The sequence below is a fragment of the Chlorocebus sabaeus genome, chromosome 10 (assembly GCF_047675955.1).
Source record: "Chlorocebus sabaeus isolate Y175 chromosome 10, mChlSab1.0.hap1, whole genome shotgun sequence".
Classification (NCBI taxonomy): Eukaryota; Metazoa; Chordata; class Mammalia; order Primates; family Cercopithecidae; genus Chlorocebus; species Chlorocebus sabaeus.
In genome coordinates, this window is record NC_132913.1 from 114,801,711 (window position 1) to 114,821,835 (window position 20,125).

The following is a 20,125-nucleotide window of genomic DNA, read 5'->3' on the forward strand; positions in this document are numbered from 1 at the left end:
TAGGGGAAAGTCAAGTTTCTACAAGACCAAGAGCCACTACTTTCAAGCCTATAGACAAATACTAACAACTGGTAGCTTTCTGGTTACCTATGCAGTCACTCCTGAGTGCTAATTATGAATTTTTTAATCCAAGGAAAAAATATGCAAAGAGTCATCATGAAGTCATAAACAAGAGAACATAATGGTTGTTGGTGTGTTTATTGTTGGATAGTTGCTGTTCTGTGTGTTTCTCACCTTGTTTTGGTTTTAACAGGGGGAGAGAGGCTTTCCTGGACCCCCTGGTTCTCCTGGCCAGAAAGGATTCACAGGTCCTGAAGGCTTGCTTGGACCACAGGGACCCAAGGTATGTCATCCTGCAAGCTTGGAAAATCCCCAACCCACCTAACCCTCTTCATACCTACCCCTGGGCTGTTGCAAACCTGGAGAGAATTCCACATCTTAGCCAACTGCTAGGTGCATGGCGAACTCCTGGTCTCCAGTATTAGCTGGCCACATAGAACTGCAACCTGTTCCAAGACTATTGCAAATGATCATCATTAGCTTCAAGTCTGTGGCTCAAATTCATCTCCATCTCCCTCCCTAATCTACACAGTGTCTACATCTGCGTCTGTTCCTACCTCTATTCCTCCTACAGTGAAAAATGAGAGCCCTTTTCGTTTCTATTCAAGACCTGTCCAACCACCTGTGCCCCCATCCTTGGAATTCCTTGTTCCACGAGGTGCCTCCCCTCTCTCCAGACATTCCAGCTTTTCTTTTGTTATTTGCTTTCCTCTTTCAGTTCTTAAACATGCAACTATTTTCCCATCATAATACAAAACTTCCTTTCCATCTTTTAGGTCTTGTGCCCAAATGATTGCTGTCTTTTCCCTGACTTTCCTTTCTCTGTCAAACTTCTTAAAAGAATAGTCAAACATGCTGCTTGTAGTTCATCTACTATTCAATCCTTAGTAATGATTTGCCTGCTACTACCTCTCCTCTGAAAACACTCCAGCAAAGATCACCAATGGCCTTCAAGTGAGCAATGCCAATACATACTTTTGTGTCTTAATCTGACCTGAACCCCTCTGCTTAGTTTCAAATTATGTGGATCGCTCTCCTCTCCTTGAAACACTTGTCTGTCTTTGTTTCTGTGTTTCTCCTGTCTCTCCATCCTTCCCTTTCTGGTCTGTCTTTGTTTCCATATTTCTCCTGTCTCTCCATCCTTCCCTTCCTGGTCTGTCTTTGTTTCTGTATTTCTCCTGTCACTCCATCCTTCCCCTCCTTGTCTGTCTTTGTTTCTGTAATTCTGTCACTCCATCCTTCCCTTCCTTGTCTGTCTTTGTTTCTGTATTTCTCCTGTCACTCCATCCTTCCCTTCCTTGTCTGTCTTTGTTTCTGTATTTCTCCTGTCTCTTCATCCTTCCCCTCCTTGTCTGTCTTTGTTTCTGTATTTCTCCTGTCACTCCATCCTTCCCTTCCTAGTCTGTCTTTGTTTCTGTATTTCTCCTGTCACTCCATCCTTCCCTTCCTAGTCTGTCTTTGTTTCTGTATTTCTCCTGTCACTCCATCCTTCCCCTCCTTGTCTGTCTTTGTTTCTGTATTTCTCCTGTCTCTCCATCCTCCCCTTCCTGGTCTGTCTTTGTTTCTGTATTTCTCCTGTCTCTCCATCCTTCCCTTCCTTCGTGGGTTTCTCTTTTCCTTCTGGTCCCTTAAATATCCAGAGTCTACGACCCTTCACACTCATCACACATTCTTATCCTAAAGTCTGTGATACACAGCAAAGGCCTTTGTTTAAATAAATACCCTAGAGGATTTACTAAATAACTGCATAACCACTGGATTTGCTGAGTACTCTTTCCTGCTGTGGACATTAGCTAGACTTAAGCCTGGCTTCTCACGCACCCACACATTCATTCCCCTGACTACTGACCTCCAGCAGGCTATAAACCAACTAATGAGCTATAAAAAATGATTATAGTTTATCTATACAGGGTCTTTTAAAAATTTCATAATATATTAGAATATGTATTACAGGCCGGACACAGTGGTTCATGCCTGTAATCCCATTGCTCTGGGAGGCTGAGGTCAGAGGATCACTTGAGCCCATTAAGTTTGAGGCCAACCTGGGCAACATAAGGAGACCCAGTTTCTACCAAAACTATAAAAATTAGCCAGGTGTGGTGGCATACGCCTGTCATCTCAGCTACTCAGGAGGCTGAGGTGGGAGGATTGCTTGAGCCCCGGAGGCGGAGGCTGCAGTGAGCCATGATCATGCTACTGCACTCCAGCCTGGGTAACAGAGTGAGACCCTGTCAAAAAAAATTTAAAAAACCATACATATATATGTATTAGAATAATGTATGGAATATGTAAATGATAATCAAAATCAAAGCCATCCTACTGCATATGTACTCTGTGCCAGGCATTGGGCAATTTATTTCTCCCTGGATCTCATTTACTCCTCACATTGATCCCACAAATCATGACTGTGGTGACTTACAATGTAGTTCCCATGATTACCTCCACTACATGGATGAGAAAACGGACACAGAGCACTTGAGTAATTTTTCCTGGGTCATGGAGATCACAGGGAACAAAATCAGAGTTCAAACCTGGTTTGACATTGTGTGGGGGGTTTTCCTCACACCAAACAATTCTCCAACTCTCTGGATGCCAACTGGGTACCCAACAATTCAGTTATGACATTAAATACTTGGGGTTAGTGCAGACCCCATAGGGTAAGGGCTCAGTCCTACAAGACTGTCCCTGCTTCAGGACTAGTCACAAGTAGTGGGTCCTCAGTTACCCATAATTTCGTCCAACTTGGCTACAAAAAAATCAGGGGGTCCCATGACCCCCTCCTCAGGTTTGATAATTTGCTAAAGAGCCTCATAGAACTCATGGGAATATTTGCCAGTTTATTATAAAGGATATGAACGAGAGATGAAGAGATACATCAGAGGAGGTCCAGAAGGGTCCCAAGTACAGGAGCTTCTGTCACCATGGAGTTGAGGTGCATTACCCTCCTGGAAGGTGAATGTTCACCCACCCAGAAGCTCTCTGAACATCATGCTTCAGTGATTCTTATGGAGGTGTCATAATGTGGGCAGGATCAATTATAAACTCAATCTCCAGCTCCGCTTTCCTCACTGAAGGGTGCAGCTGGAGCTGAAAGTTTCAAGCTTCTAATCATGGCTTGGTCTTTCTGATGACCAGTCCCCATCTGGGAGCCCACCAAGAGTCGCCTCCTTAGAACAAAGGACACTTCTATCACCCAGGATATTCCAAGTGAGGTCAAACACCAAATATTAGAACAAAAGATGATCTTTACTCCCCTATCATTCAGAATATTAGAAGGGGTTTTAGGAGCTCTGTGTCAGGAACCAAAGGCACAGAACAAATATGTATTTCTTATGTCACATATATGATGCCAGAATCAAAGTCTTGAAACCATACCCATGGCTTACATGTAAAATGCAAAAACTTGCTGTTTTCCAGTAATTCTGCCATTTCCCTGTCTACCATGTTCATGTATGTGTTCTTTTTGTCCATTTCTACTTCTGATCCTAATTTTGAAAAAGTCATTCGGATTCTGGGCAGAAACTGAACACTGACTTCCTCTAGGGCATGGACCCAGGTTTTCTTCCATTTCTATTGGTAGAACGAGTTTGCCACTTCAGCCCTGGACTTAGATCAGCCTAATGCCAATTCCTTTTTTAAAAAAAATTGTTATCTATAGCCTACTCTGTTTCATTCTCTTCAGCATTTCTTTAGAGACGCTGAAATTCATTAAAATAGTCAAAAACACGTGGCACTTAGTATGGGTCATACGAGTGCAGGCATTCCAGAAAATTAAGCCAGAAAACCTGAGTGCCATGTTGTCATAGATTCATATTTTAAAGCATATAAGGCTTACAGATATATATTAATAGCTACAAAAGATAATACAATCAAAGACAGATAATTAGAGAATATTAAAACCTGACCAAAAAGATGTTTTAGATTTACAAGATTTCTATCTTAATTTTAAATATTTTCTGCATGAAAAAAGTTTACAATGAGAAAGTAAAACCTGCAAGTAAAACCTTCTGCTTTCTGTATCACAAGAATAGAATTCCGTAGGGAAGAGGAATGGCCTTGGCCTTGAACACAGCCATGCACCCCGGAATTCCACCATAGATGGGAGAGACTGACTTTGGCCTGGACAGGGCAATCTCAGAGGATTCTGTAACCACCCTTTTCTCAAATAATAACAATAAAATTAAAAATCAAAACATACTGAAACTCTCTGGAATGATGAAAATGGCTTTTGGACAATGAAACTTTCACACCACGTGGCCTAGCTGAAACAGTCGCCATTTAAGGTTATTCTCCAAGAAATAGGACGTCGAACTGAATGCATTACATGCCCAAAGCAAGTTTCTCTGTGGTTCAGGCAGTCCTTACTTGGCTACTTATTTCCTTGTGCATGTCAGGTACATTTTGTTAATAGAGTGTTTCTTGTGCACAGAAATACTGGCTGCCATTCTCATCCACCACTGTAGTTGTGTCATTCATTTTTATCAGACCTCGGCAGCTGTGAGGCTAATTAGGACTTTTGTAGCAGCTCTTCACAGATTTTAAAGTGCCCAAGAATCACTAAAGAATCATGTTAAAAATGCAGATTCTGCGTCAATAGTCTGGGAGGTGAGGCAGATCTAAGATTCTACATTTCTAATAAGCTTCTAGGTAATGCTAATGTTGCGGACCCCAAACCCCACTTTGAGTAGCAAGGGTTTGGATGAGTTTTTGTCTTTTCTGATAAGCAATTTAGCTCCAATGAAATAAGCAAGCAATTGAATCTTATTAACAATGAAATAATCAGAAGGGCAAAACAGCTTGGCATGTGACTAAGACTGGGTTTCATGTATGGGTTTCTTAGTGCAAAATAATTTTCAGAGTGTTTACTTTTTCTTTTTTTACTTGAATCTAGGGCTCTCCAGGACTTCCAGGACTCAGAGGTCCCAAAGGTGTAAGGGTTAGTAGTCCAACCAGTCCATCCTGATCGTTGATGAACTCATTCTTTTTAAAAGATCAGCTTTTCACTGTAAGATTTACACAAATATCAGAAAGGAGCACACTACGTATGGTTCCATAGATGAAGTTCAAGAACAGGTAAAACTAATCTGTAATGGTAGATGTCAAAGAAGTGGTTACCACATTAGAGGCAAGTGTTAAACTGACAAAGAAAGGCCATGAAGGAACCTCTGGAGTGACAGAGATGCTTTGTGTCTGATGGGATGATGGTATATAAAACTGCACGCAGGTCAACATTCGTTAAGCTGTTCAGTTAAGCTGTTCTCAAAAGACTTGGAGCACTTAATTGTACGCAAATTATACCTTAGGAATCTATCCAAAAAAGCCAAAACTAATCTTAATGATATCTTTTTAAGTGTTACATAAATGTGAGATTTACAAAAGTTTGTTAAAGCTTTCGTATTTGTTTTCCTAATTGTTTTGAGCTATTCCCAGTTATAGTTGCAGAAAAAGATTATTGCAATGGTAAATAAATTTATGTTTATATATGAACTTTTTAAAGTTTTTTTTTTTTTGTCACCACCTCCTTTTTTCTATGTCTTCAGGGAATAACTGGATTGCCAGGATTTTCCGGTTCTCCTGGACTTCCAGTAAGTAATGGGAAAAATCCATAGCTAGAAAATTTAAAAATAAGCTCATTTTAATAAAGATGTCAAAACAGTCATGTGAGAAAATGTGTTCTGATGCATTCCCTACATGAAGAAATAGCACCTTAGGATGGTATATTATATTAGTGTGTAGATTTTTATGTCATATGAGTCAAATTGTACTTCCTGAAATACAAGCAGGACAGGATAGGATAGGGTAGGATAACTAGTAAATTATATAGTAAGTCAGCCCTCCATATCCATCAATTCCACATCCATGGATTCAACCAACCAACTGTAGATCAAAACTATTTTTTAAAAATAACAATAAAAATTGTACAAACTTAAAAACCATTACAGTATAACAACTATTGACATAGCGTTCACATCGTATTAGGTATTATAAGTAATCTAGAGATGACTTTAAGTATACAGGAGGATATGTATAGGTTATGTGCAAACACTATACCATTTTATATAAGAGACTTGAGTATCTGTGGATTTTTGTATTCATGGAGGTCCTGGAACTAAAGCCCCACAGGTACTGAAGGACACTATATGTTACAAGCTGATAGAATAGCATAGGATAGAATGAAATGATTTTATTTAATAGCATAGAATAATAAAATAGTTTCATCTGTGTACACATTCCTCCTCTTTTTCCCTTCCTTTCTCCCCAGCTTAAAACAGTGTGTTAAGGGACTTTTTTATTTTATGGATAAAAGGCTTTTGCTTTATCTTAAAGACCTGCATCTAACTTGATAAGTCTTCATTTTAGTCAGCCTGTTTAGTTTGTTGTTACTGGAATTATACATAAAACCACAACGTACATTTCCTACTTAACCATTTAAATAATCATTTATATTTCAAGAGTTATTTAAATAAGTCCCTCTTTTCCCTTGGATTCAGTGCTGTTTCTTGGGATGACCCTCCTCATCGAGACTTGTTCTTCTTCCAGGGCACCCCAGGCAATACTGGGCCTTATGGACTTGTCGGTGTACCAGGATGCAATGGTTCTAAGGTAAGTACTTTTCACACAGAAGATGATTAATAAATGCTTTGCTGAATGACTAAATCAAGGTGAAGTGGCAATGAAAGGAAGACAGGCTTCCCTTGAAACATTCCTTTAGACCAGAACCAACAGTACAATTTGGAGCCAGGAAACTTCCTATTTTCTTTCTTCGCACTGCTTGCTTTCTAATTATCTTTTAAGGAAAGTTCTCCCACAGAAAGAAAACTTGGAGCTCAACTGGTTGTTTTCATCTGAGGCTGTGTATATAAATCAGAAATCAAAGCTTTGAGTGAAGAATTAGTTTTAGAGAAGGAATGACTGAGCTTTTCAGTGTTCACTCACCTCCTTTTGTTTTCGAACTGAGCTCTCCTTTTCTCCAGAATGGTGGCCATGAATGAACTAATTACTCAAGTTTGAAGGAAACAGCAATTAAAAAGTTCTTGGCGCAATTAGACTTTGCCATTTATGCACAATTTGAGAAACAGTATTCTAATCCTGTTTTTAATTAAGATAATGGTTTTTTGGTCTTCAGCCTCATGACCCAGTAGCCATAAGGAATTTGGGTTACTTTGTCTAGATTTACCATTGCAAAGTTGGAAGCGAGAAACAGGAAAAATATCTGAATAGGCTATTCTAGAACAACTAAGAATAATAACAAACTTTGTATGTCTTTTAGGGTGAGCAGGGGTTTCCAGGACTCCCAGGGACATCGGGCTACCGAGGGATCCCGGTAGGTTTGCATTTCTAATCCCCATCAGAGACATAAAGCATAAATAAAAGTGGTCTACTCCATATGGCCATACACACAAATCCGTCATGACTTTAGGGAAGTCTGGGGTAGCCATAGTAGACATTCAACTAATAGTTAGGGAATGGATGAATACATGCATTATGAATGTAGGGTTAGAAGTTGAGACTTTGTTTTGCTTTTGAGACATCCAAGTGGAGATACATGAGAGGTACTTGGATTCACTCAGAGAAGAGGTCCCAGCTGGTGGTGACTCAAGGAGTCACAGTGAGGAGAAAAGGGGCTTAGAACTGAGACTTAGCTCCAGCGGTGATGTTGAGATCAAGGAGAATGAGCCTGTAAAGGAGGAGAGGCCCTGGTGGGAGAAAGAAAACCAGCAGGGGTGTATTATGGAGGTCCAGGAAAGACCTACTGCAGTAGAAGGGAGTGGCAGACAGCTGCTGGATGCTGCTGCAAAGTCCAATCAGAGGAGGACTGACATGTTGGCATTGGTTTTAGCAACATCAATATCATGTCTGACCTTAGCAAGGGACAATTCCATGGCAGGATGGAGCAGGGGGCAGATTTGGAACTGAGGAAAGGGTGGGAAATGAAGGAAATGGGAAGTTCACAGGTGAGACGAAGGAAAGACAGGACAATATGGTGGGAGGTAAAAGATTAAGGGAAGACGTTGCTTTGTAAGCCCGTGGGAGGTGTATGGTGGGGAGAGGATGCACAACAGGAGAGAGGGCAGAGCAGACCGAGTAGGAGTGTGTGCATTTGATTTTCCTCTAGTTGTTCATAGGCTGCTTTTTCCCTAGGGTGCTGCTGGTTTGAAAGGACAAAAGGTAAGTCATTGGTGGAATGCTGTCGCTGGAAACCTCTAATTGTACATATGAAAAAGACTTCTATTAAATAATGAGACTTAAGTCATTACAAATAAGATTTCATAATCCAGACCTTAATCATTCAGAAACAATAATAATTGGGACATGATATTTATTCCTATTAAATAGCTCCTTCTGGCTCTTGTCATAAAGAGTCTTACAGGTTTTGTATCATTGTTTAAGGAAATAGGGTCTTGGAGAAGAAAACTGACCTCATGCTCAGGGCCCCACATTGCTATTTTTAGTGTCTTGGGAAATGACTTATTACTCCTACATCTTTCTTCTTTCCACTGTAATTTTTTTTTTTTTTTTTTTTGAGACAGAGTCTTGCTCTGTTGCCCAGGCTGGAGTGCAGTGGAATGATCTCAGCTCACTGCAACCTCTACCTCCTGGGTTCAAGCGTTTCTTGTCTCAGCCTCCCAAGTAACTGGGATTACAGGTGCACATCACCATGCCCAGCTAATTCTTGTATTTTTAGTAGAAATGGGGTTTTGCCATGTTGGCCAGGCTGGTCTTGAACTCCTGACCTCACATGATCTGCCTGTTTTGATCTCCCATAGTGCTGGGATTATAGGCATGTGCCACTGTACTAGACCCACTGTAAATTTTTGATTTTAGAAAATAGGAAATTGCTTTGAAATCTTCACAATGGAATAATTACAAAATCATAAATCATTTATCTGAGTATCTATCTTGAACAGCACTTTTATCTTTGAAGAAGTATAACTTTGAATAAGCACTTGGAGGGGTTTTGAAAATATAACATTGACGATGTTTGATGAACTTCTTCATTTTCAAGGGTGCTCCTGCTGAAGGAGAAGATATAGAACTTGATGCAAAAGGTGACCCCGGGTTGCCAGGGGCTCCAGGACCCCAGGTACAGCACTTCAGAGAAGGTCCCTATTATTCTCAGTTCTTCACTCTTTCTTTCTCTTTTCGCCTCTCTTTCCTCCATCTCTCTTTTTCCCCTTAGGTTCCTTTCACTCTCTTAAGAAGATTTTAAATAGAAATTCCTATTTATTCTATTTACATGTCTGGCCTCATTTCATTCTAAAGCTTTCACCCTATTCTGGAAAACTACATGATGCTGATATGCAAAGATGATTTGAGTATGTTTTTCATCCTCTTCTCCATTCTCAGTCACCAAGCTGGCCTGAATCTAACAGGAATAGTTATGTTCCACTTAATTTGTATTTGTTGAAAATAAGGATAGATTTGTATCACACATTGAATATCATTTAAAACTGTAATTTTAAATAACAGTCCTATTTTTAAATTTGCATAATAAGAGGTTTTTATTTAAATGCAACTCTCTCCAGTTGAAGTTGAGATAATAAAGAAAATAAAGTTTTTTTAATTTAAATGCAACACTCTCCAGGTGAAGCGTTTGCTTTTCTGATTTATATGTACGTAGCCTGAGTATGATCCAAAAGGGATACAAAGAGTCACAACTGCCTTTGGGTCTGTGTGTGCTTTACTTTGTGATTCAAAACGACCCTTTCATAGACCTAAACCACAAGTGCTAACTTTCAGGTTATAATTATATATAACCAAAACTAACTAGTTATATATATATATGTGTGTGTTATATATTTACATATATGTTATATATAATATATATTTTATTTATATATATATATATATATATTTTTTTTTTTTTTGAGAAGGAGTCTGGCTCTATCACACAGGCTGGAGTGCAGTGGCGCAATCTTGGGTCACTGCAACCTCCGCCTCCTGGATTAAGCAATTCTGCTTCAGCCTCCTGAGTAGCTAGGATTACAGGCGCGGGCCACCATGCCCGGCTAATTTTTGTATTTTTAGTAGAGATGGGGTTTCGCTATGTTGGCCAGGCTGGTCTGGATCTCCTGACCTCAGGTGATCCACCAACTTCAGCCTCCCAAAGTGCTGGGATTACAGGTGTGAGCCAACACACCCAGCCAATTAACTGGAGTTATTTTAACTTAGTTCAGAATTATATGTAGAAATTCCTGGGTAGAGATGGGATATTTGCCTAAGTGAGTTTGAGTTGAGGCTGTTGAACTCCTGTGTGGTAAACCATCCCAACTGAGGATGTGAAGTTAGATTCTGCAAAAAATGCAGAATGATGCAATTAGGAGCCATTATAGGCTTCTGAGAAGAGATGCAAGATATGGTGGCTCTTGCTTTTTCTGCTTAGAAAACATTTAAGAGTCCAGATGCTGAAGGCAGGGAATCCAGGAACAAGAGATAATAGTAATCCGAGATATTGATACATTCTTTAAATGTGTATTGATTATCATCTATGTATTAGTCATTGTGATGATGCTGAAGATAGAATGATGGTACATTCGATTATACAAGAAATATTTTTTACCTGCCAATTATGTGCAAGGGGCTATTTCTAGGCTCTAGGAATACAGCAGGGCACAAATCAGCCAAAATGTAGATTTAAGGCTGGGCACGGTGGCTCACACCTGTAATCCCAGCACTTTGGGAGGCCAAGGCAGGAGGATCACTTGAGGTCAGGAGTTTGAGACCAGCCTGGCTAACATGGTCAAACTCCATGTCTACTAAAGATACACAAATTAGCCAGGTGTGGTGACATACACCCGTAGTCCCAGCTACTTGGGAGGCTGAGGCAGGAGAATCACTTGAACCTGGGAACCAGAGGCTGCAGTGAGCAGAGATCACACCACTACACTCCAGCCCAAGGACAGAATGAGACTCTGTCTCAAAAAAAAAATAGATAGATAGATAGATAGATAGATAGATAGATAGATAGATAGACAGATAGATAGATAGATAGAAGATAGATAGATAGATAGATAGATAGAAGATAGATAGATAGATAGATAGATAGATAGATAGATAGATAGAAGATAGATAGATAGATAGATAGATAGATAGATAGATAGATAGATAATTTTAAAATTTTATGAACCAGGCATGGTGGCATGTGCCTGTAGTCCCAGCTACTTGGGAAAGCTGAGACGAGAAGGTCTCTTGACTTAGGAGTTATAGACCAGCCTGGTCAACACAGTGAGACCCAGTCTCTTAAAATGTATATATATTGCCTTTATAGAGCTTACATTCTCATGGGGGAAACAAAAAAAAGTGTAAATGAGTAACTCTATGGTGTGTGAGTAATAAATGCTAAAAATAAAAATAATGCAGGAAAGCAGGATAGGAAGTGTCTGGGTTGGAAGGTGGGTTACAACTTTGGATAAGCAGGAAGGCTTTATGGAAAGGATGACAATTACACAAAGACAAGAAAAGGAAAAGGGAGTGAGTCATACAGATACCTGGGAAAAGGGGATTCTAGGCAGAGGGAGCGCAGGTGGCAGGCCCTAAGGTAGGAGCATGCTTGGCCAAAACGAGAGAGAGAAAGGAAAAGGGAGGAGAAAAGAGGAGGGAAGAAAGAGAAAAGCAAAATTTTGAAACATCTGAAGTAAAGTAACTACTCTTGTCATTTTAGAAACAGTATCGTCCAGATGGTCCTCCCAGCCTGTTACACATGGCAACACACTTTTTGATATTTGTTGTCATTAACTGCAACCACTGAAAAGGGAGGTGTTATGCGCTCCTGATTTTATTATGTTAATGCATTTAATTAATGGACATTGTTATTAAGTGAGAAGTAAAGTTAAACTTACTCTTATTCTTCTCTCAATTTCAAGGGTTTGCCAGGCCCTCCAGGTTTTCCTGGGCCTGTGGGCCCACCTGGTCCTCCGGGATTCTTTGTGAGTATTAAGTCATCCTTGCTATAGACTCTGTCAACTAATAGATTCATTATTTATTATTAACAAGTTATTAAAAGAATTTTTCTAGTTGGATGCATTTCCTGCTGTGATTTTCATTTGTGGATTTTTCTAGGGCTTTCCAGGAGCCATGGGACCTAGAGGACCTAAGGTAGACTACCATTCATATGATGTAACAGCTAGCACACCCTACTCAATCTCAAAGTCAAACCTGGCCTGCTTCTTCATGTGGGTCACTGTTAGGTACCTCTCTGGAACTCACAAGGATTCCTAGCAGGGAAAAGCATGGCTAGCTGCTCTCACCTCTCTTCTCCTTGCATTTCAGTAACTTGATCCCTGATACAGAGTCTTAATTCAATTTATAAGAAGCTACTTATCAGGAAAAACACAAGGATACTTAATCCACAGGTTTTCCATTTCTGATCATCTCACACAGCACATTATCCTCTGAGTTTCCGTAGTGTGCTGCTTCACAAAGCCAACCGGGTCTTATGCTAGTAAGTAAAAGATGACTATTTGTGTGCTTATTACACAGTGTCTTGCATGCGCTTCTGTTAAGACAAGGCCAGGCGCATTGGCTCACGCCTGTAATCCCAGCATTTTGGGAGGCAGAGGCGGGTGGATCACTTGAGGTCAGGAGTTCGAGGCCAGGCTGGCCAACGTGATGAAATCCTGTCTCTATTAAAAATACAAAAATTAGCCAGGAATGGTGGCACATGCCTGTAATCCCAGCTACTCAGGGGGTTGAGGCAGGAAAATAGCTTGAACCCGGGAATTGGAGTTTGCAGTGAGCCAAGATAGCACCACTGCACTCCAGCTTGGGTGACAGAAAGAGGCTCCATCTAAAACAAACAAAATCAAACAAACAAAAACAAAAAACAAACAAAAAACAGAAGTGCAATTGTTAGTTTAATTATAAAAATATTGAGTGAGGCTGAGCCCCAACAGGAAATTTGTTCTAAGCACAGTATCTCCTACTATCAGGTAGCCTTTTATTTTATTATTATTTTTCTTTTTTTTGAGATGGAGTCTCACTTTGTCGCCCAGGCTGGAGTGCAGTGGTGTGATCTTGGCTCACTGCAACCTCCATCTCCCGGGTTCAAGCAATTCTCCTGCCTCAGCCTCCCGACTAAGTGGAATTACAGGTGTGCAGCACCACTACTGGCTAATTTTTTTTGTAGTTTTAGTAGAGACGGGGTCTTACCATGGTGGCCAGGCTGGTCTCGAACTCCCGACCCCAGGTGATCCACCCGCCTCAGCCCCACAAAGTGCTGGAATTACAGGCGTGAACCACTGTGCCTGGCTCGGGTAGCCTTTTATATGAGGTATTTTCTAAGATACTTTCATATTTATTATCTTATTGATACAAATACACACACACACACACACACACACACACACACACGCATGCACGCACGCACCCTGAGAGATGGATAGGTTCTGGTTAAGTGAATTGTCCAATAGACAGTACATGGCAGAGCTGAGGTTTAAAGTGTTTTGATTCCCCTCAGCTTTGGTCTAACAAGGGGAAGATCTGCGTACTCAGGGGTGAAAAAGCAAGCAGGTATTAGTTGAAATGACGGATCAGCCATCATTAGTGAAGAAACTATTCGCATTAGACTCATGTCACTAAATTACCAGTGAAGTCGGGTAGCTGGAATTCTATTCTTAGATTCTCTATCAAGTATTGAATTTCAGAATCCTGAAATGCAGCTACCCATTCTTATTTTTAAAACAAGAAAACAAGGGCATCAGGCAGTTAAGTAGCCGGCCAGTGGGATCAAAACCAGCTACTGCAGAGCCAGAAAAATATGCTCTGAGCTGGGTTCCTTTCCCTCCCCCACACCACTGCGTGTCAGCACTTGCCATGTTAGCTTTCTGCTTAATCCCTTAAGCTTTTTGCACCTCAAGAGCTCCTCCTCTAAAAGAAACATATCAATGCTCTTCTCTACGAAATAGCTAAAATAATTTGTCATTCTAAAATGAAAGTTAAAATAGAAATGCTCAGTTACAAATATTGGAACTTTGATGGGTTTAGACTATTTATTCATATTTATTTTTAGAAAATAATTTGGTTTTGTGTTTTCTTACAGGGTCACATGGGTGAAAGAGTGATAGGACAAAAAGGAGAGCGGGTAATTTAAATACTATGTCTTATTAGCAGGCAAGATATTTTATGTCCCAGAGCCTATCAGCCTATACCGTTTACTTACTGGCCAAGTGGAAATTGATGGGCCTTCATTTGTTCTATCTTCTCATATAAGCACTAAAGGGGAAAAGTAGACCTTTCAAATGTAGTAACATCGAAATGGTGACGCTGTTGTTTATTTTCTCACTCCTAAGTGTTTTTGTCTTTAGGGTGTGAAAGGGTTAACAGGACCCCCGGGACCACCAGGAACAGTTATTGTGACCCTAACTGGCCCAGATAACAGAACGGTAATTCTTCAGTTTTATGATTAGGGTTGTGTCTTCCCATGTCTAGGACGAAGTCCTCGTGACTCTGTACCTCTTTTACAAGCTCTTGTTATCTAAGCCCAGTTCAGCCCAGCTTCATCAGCCAGCCAGAACCTCCAGGATTTATTCCTTCCTGTCCTTTACTCATAAATCTTGGAAATATTACACCGGGAAGATCTGAGGTTCCAGCTTGGACAACAGAGTGAGGCTTTATTTAAAAAAAAAAAAAAAAAAAAAGATACTTAACAAAAAATTTTGCAGGTAGTTTCAGTGAGTTCACAGGTATAAAATTTGAAATGTGAGAAATGGAAGGTGTATTGGGTTGTATTAACATAAGGCACATTCATAGTCTGTAAACCCAATTTATTGAACAGATAGAGGATTTGTCTCACTGTTGAATCAGTGAAATCTCATTTCATCCATTTGTAACAATGTTGAACTGTTTCTTTGGCAGGACCTCAAGGGGGAAAAGGGAGACAAGGGAGCCATTGGCGAGCCTGGACCTCCTGGACCCTCAGTAGGTTATTTAAAGTTATATTGTCCCCATAACACACAAAGTAGAGCCCTAGTATTTAGTTTGATGTGTGTTTTGTCTTAAGTGTTTTTTTTTTTTTTTTTTTTTTAAGAAAGTAAAGAAATAAAAGAATGGCTACTCCACAGGCAGAGCAGCTATTGCTTTTAAGTCTTAATATTGGCTAAAATACAATAACATTTGACAGCAGAGATCATGAATACACTAGTTATTTTACAGCCACTCCTTGCTGAAATCCTTGCATTGTTGTACATGCATCCAATGCTGCCCATCTTATGACTTATCTTCAGCATCAGCTTTTTTAGCATCTGTTTTTTAGTTACTATTCATCAATAAGATTTCTCTCTTAGATGACTCAGCACTTAAACATGTTTTTAAATGGCAGAATAACCAAAAGGGACAAATTAATAAAAATCAATGTAAGTAAAAAATCAGTAATTCATAAAACTTGACATAGCTCTGCTTAATACAGGGACTGCCCGGAGAATCATATAGATCTGAAAAGGGTGCTCCTGGAGACCCCGGCCCGCAGGTAAATTTGGAAATTCGGTGTCATGTGCAGTTTTGATTAGTCAGGACTTGGGACTCTTTAGGTTACAGGAACAAGATGCCCAACTCAAATTAGCTCCAGTTAAAAATTTTTGTTCTTTAAGATTTGGGAGGCAGGATTTACTTGCTCAAGTATCTAAGACGTTCAAGGCTAAAACAGGGTTCAAGGACTTCAGAGCCTGGAAAAATAAGGGCAGGACTCCCTCACCACCTCACTTCTGCTTCTCTCTGCATATCAGCCTCATTCTTTCCTCTGGCAGATGATCTTCCGTGTCAGGGGAGATGGAAAGAAAGAGCTACCCTGCAGCAGACAACTTCAGGCTGATGGCATTAGAGGAGAAAGAGAGCATCTCTCTCCCTGTGTCCATTTATAAAATCCCAGGGAATTCATCTCATTGGCCCAGCTTGGTCATATCTGTTCTCCTTCTGGAAAAAAGGCTGTGACCAAGAGAAAAGGGTACTATGATTGGTCAGGCCAGTGGGGCAGTGGGCTACTCAGATTGACAGTGCCATCAGAACCACCCAGAGTGAGGGAAGAGCAGCCCCCCACAAAGGATATAGGGCAATCTGTGACCAGAAGTGGGTGGCTGGAAAAACGGAAGCAGCAGGACCCCACTACCCTACCCAGATCCATTTTGGAAAGATTTAAATCCATATATTGTGTTAAATTTCTAAAAGTTATACTTTTGGAAAAGTAAAATCTATAAAAATTACACATAAGCAAAAAACATATTTTTTGCCTAAGGAAAAAAAAATATTCAATGAACATGATTTTTAAATTTTATCAGGAAGGGCAAATACCATAAAAGTCAATCCAAGCTGCTGGTTGAGATACCACACTATATCTTTTATACATGTATTTAAATATAGGCACACCTGGAGTCCAAGGAATTACCAATATTTCAAATAAATGAATAAACGGACTGTGAACACCTTCCCTTTTCTAGGCTTCCTTATTTACTTCGCTGCCCAGTGTGTTTTTTATTTTCCTTCCAAGCTTAGGATGAACAGCATCAGCTCTAATTTAAGTTTGGCTGTTAATGTCCTTCCTTCCTTCTCTGACTTTCTCTAGTTTCCCATGCTGACTGGCTTCTGCTTTCCCTGGAAAGAGAGGGCCGTTGTGTATTCTGTGGTTAATAGTTTTTCCTTCTAACACCTGGGTGAGGATCTTTACTCAGACTTTTCAGGCCTGAAGTCAAGAGGAGATGATCATATCACTTAAGATTTCCGTATTTGTAAAGTTAGCCATATTTATTAAACTTCATGTTTTTTATTTGTTTTTGCTGTAGGGAAAACCCGGTAAAGACGGCGTTCCTGGCTTCCCTGGAAGTGAGGTATAGACTTGATCCGGCCCATGGAGGTAGTAAAAATGTCAGTCCTACTAGCTGAAGAAGGATTTTTAAAAGTCACTAAATAGTTATAAACAAACAAAAAGCTTACAGGTTTTAAAAATTGCACTTGGGCATCATAGTTTTACAACTCCACTGTGAAGAGAGATCATCCGAGCACATTCCTTTGTTTCAGAGGAGTTCAAATTGCACCTGTTCCCCCTAGAAGCAGTTGGCTCCTGTGTCTTCTGACCCATTCATTCCTTTTGTTCTTTTCTTTAGGGAGTCAAGGGCAACAGGGGTTTCCCTGGGTTAGCAGGTGAAGATGGCATTAAGGTAACCCTCTCCCTAATATCCTATTTTTGATAGGTTGGGTTTTGCCTATGCTTTTACTTTTACCTACATCCTGGACCTAAGTACAAGGGATTACAATAACAGGCTTCATTCAAATACGCTACTAGGTCTGTTAAGAAGAAAAGAGAGATGTGGCAACTTTACTTAAACATTTGAAGGGTGTTCTTGAGGAAAAGATATTAAACTTCTGCTATGTACTTGAAGCTGTCTGACTTAGGACCAGTGAGATTCCAGCTTCCCATGAGGAAGAGGTAGAAAAAGACCTACAATTGTAGGAAGTTTGTGGTTATTTGAGATCAAGCATAGGCTAGAGTTCATGAGTCTCAATCTGAGTCATGATACATTGAAAGCTTGTGGTCAATTAGTTGTGAACTGTATTCTGTACTTCTGATAGTATGTTACAAACATTTTGAAGCCATGCGTAATCATGTGTTACTTAAAGATAGGGATATGTCCTGAGAAATGCATCATTAGGTGATTTTGTCATTGTGCGAACATCATAGAGTGTACTCACACAAACCTAGATGGCAGAGATTGTTACTCTAGGCTACAAATCTGCATATCATGTTACTGTACTGAATAACGTAGGCAATTGTAACACAGTGGTGGGTATTTGTGTATCTAAACATAGAAATTGAGTAGTAAAAATATGGTATTATAATCTTATGAGACCACTATCATATACACAGTCCATCATTGACCCCAACATTGTTATGTGGCACATGGCTATAAATATAGGTATATGTGCAGATTCAAGATTTACCCTTTAACCGTATCACTTCCAGTAGAATTCTGAAATGTCTTCTTGAAGGAAAGGGGGTTGGTTACAGCTAAGACATTTGGAAATGCGTACAACCCACAGTCTGATATTCCTGTGCCTCTAACCAGGGTGAGAACACAGGAATGAGAAATGTACATGAACGAGCACTGAAGATGGTGTTGTGAAAGAAGCCTGGAGAACCACCAGGGCAATAGCAACTTCTGTACAACCTTGTAGATAGGATTCCTTACCCAGATACAGGCTTTCCAGGAAAATAGTTTAAAGTCAGTGTCCCTTTAACTTTCATTTGGTTTGTACATGACATATAAACATCAATATATTGTTCATTTTAACTGTACATCTTGCTTTTTATATGTAAATACTTTGGGTGACCATATTCACAATTTGTAATTGTCTTTCACTGTAGGGACAGAAAGGGGACACCGGCCCTCCAGGATTTCGTGGTCCAGTAAGTGTGACTAAAGACAATATCAATGCTATCTTTGATCAAGTTCTTCAAAGTAGCAAGGAAATTTTGAATCAGTGTCTCTCATTAACTGTGTGACAGAGACTGTAACATTTACCTCATTATCAAACCAGGGCAGAAAATAGCTGGTCACTATTTGTCCCTTTGACCATGGGTAAATATTTCTGTTTGGTCCCTGGAAGGTACTAGTGATGCCCATGCTGGGCTATGGAAGAGACAAAAAGCTTTGTCTAAGCAGCCCAGGCCCAAGGTGATCCTGCATCTTCAGGGTAGAGGAGGACAGTGAGGCAACAAGGGATGAAGAAGTCAACTTCTCCTCCCCTGCACCTGGGCCCGGGTCCTGAGCTTTTAGGCAGCAGACGCTAAACTACGGGTTTAATACATGGTCAGCGAAAAGCAATCATTCCAGCCCAAGCTCTGTGTAGCAGGCCGTGCTTCCCTTCCCAGCAGACATGTATTTGATGTCAGCTCCTAAATGCAGAACAGCCACATTCTATATTCCGTGACTCTGCAGCTGAAGAAGAAAGGGGACCCAGACTCTGAGTGCTGGTGTCCATTCATCTCCTACCTCAAAACACAGTGGTTCTCACATTCAGTGTGCCAAGCAAGGCTGCCATGAATGATCATGCAGGTTAAACAAAATGGCACATTGTGGCAAAAGGGTCATGAGGGGAAAGAGTGTCCTGTTAAAAATGCCATTCACGAGGTCAGGAGATCGAGACCATCCTGACTAACACGGTGAAACCCCGTCTCTACTAAAAAATACAAAAATTAGCCGGGCGCGGTGGCGGGCATCTGTAGTCCCAGCCACACGGGAGGCTGAGGCAGGAGAATGGCGTGAACCCCGGAGGCGGAGCTTGCAGTGAGTGGAGATTGCGCCACCGCACTCCAGCCTGGGCGACAGAGCGAGACTCCGTCTCAAAAAAAAAAAAAAAAAAAAAAAAAAAAAGCCATTCTCAGATCCCTATGCTCAGTAATGTAACTCAAGAATTGGAGTGGGGCCTGGAAATCTGCATCTTTACACTGAAAGCAAATGATTTGGATGCATAGAGCCCCTGTCTTAGTCTGTTCTGTGCTGCTACAATAGAATACCTGAGACTGAGTAATTTATAAATAACAGAAATTTATTTTCACAGTTCTAGAGGCTGGGAAGTCCAAAATCAAGATGCTGGCCCTTGGTCTGGTGAGGGCTTTCCTGGCTGCATCCTCACATGGCAGAAAGCAGAAGGGCAAGCTGGCCTGAGGCTGCTCGAAGCCTCTTTTAATAGGGCCTTAATCGCATTAATGAGGGAGAAACCCTCATGGCCTAATTGCCTCCTAAAGGCCCTACCTCGTACTTCTATCACATTGATAGCACCTGAATTTTGGAGGGGGCACACTCAAACTATAACAGTCCCAAAATACTTTAGTGGAGTTCCCAGGAAGATTAAATGAGTTATTTTGTGAAATCACTTAGCACTGTGCCCAACACTTGGCAGGTGCACGCATATCATTACAGATTTCATGGTGAACATTATTGTTATATTATTAATACAATACTTTTGTGATTTTATACATATTGCTTAACTACAAGGCTCTTGTTACTTCATCTTAAATAAGTCAACAAAGTAATTGATCCATCTAGCATATGAAAAAACAAAGAGGTTTTTTAAAAAC

At 40.4% G+C, this 20,125-nt stretch overlaps 1 protein-coding gene across 4 annotated transcripts in view; it reads left to right on the top strand.

Annotated features, from left to right (window-relative positions):
• Positions 1-20,125, top strand: part of COL4A3 (collagen type IV alpha 3 chain) — a 151,917-nt gene that overhangs the window by 74,970 nt on the left and 56,822 nt on the right. For 3 of the 4 annotated variants that reach the window (XM_007966493.3, XM_038001449.2, XM_007966491.3), the window contains 16 exons: positions 254-343; positions 4,952-4,996; positions 5,601-5,645; positions 6,601-6,663; positions 7,331-7,384; positions 8,203-8,229; positions 9,068-9,145; positions 11,925-11,987; positions 12,121-12,156; positions 14,099-14,140; positions 14,364-14,441; positions 14,914-14,976; positions 15,464-15,523; positions 16,830-16,874; positions 17,151-17,204; positions 18,410-18,451. In XM_007966493.3, coding sequence (XP_007964684.3) covers positions 254-343; positions 4,952-4,996; positions 5,601-5,645; positions 6,601-6,663; positions 7,331-7,384; positions 8,203-8,229; positions 9,068-9,145; positions 11,925-11,987; positions 12,121-12,156; positions 14,099-14,140; positions 14,364-14,441; positions 14,914-14,976; positions 15,464-15,523; positions 16,830-16,874; positions 17,151-17,204; positions 18,410-18,451 — 885 coding nt within the window. Of the gene's footprint in view, positions 1-253; positions 344-4,951; positions 4,997-5,600; positions 5,646-6,600; positions 6,664-7,330; positions 7,385-8,202; positions 8,230-9,067; positions 9,146-11,924; positions 11,988-12,120; positions 12,157-12,353; positions 12,503-14,098; positions 14,141-14,363; positions 14,442-14,913; positions 14,977-15,463; positions 15,524-16,829; positions 16,875-17,150; positions 17,205-18,409; positions 18,452-20,125 lie in introns of those variants that run through there. The other variant, XM_007966495.3, reaches the window with a different exon arrangement.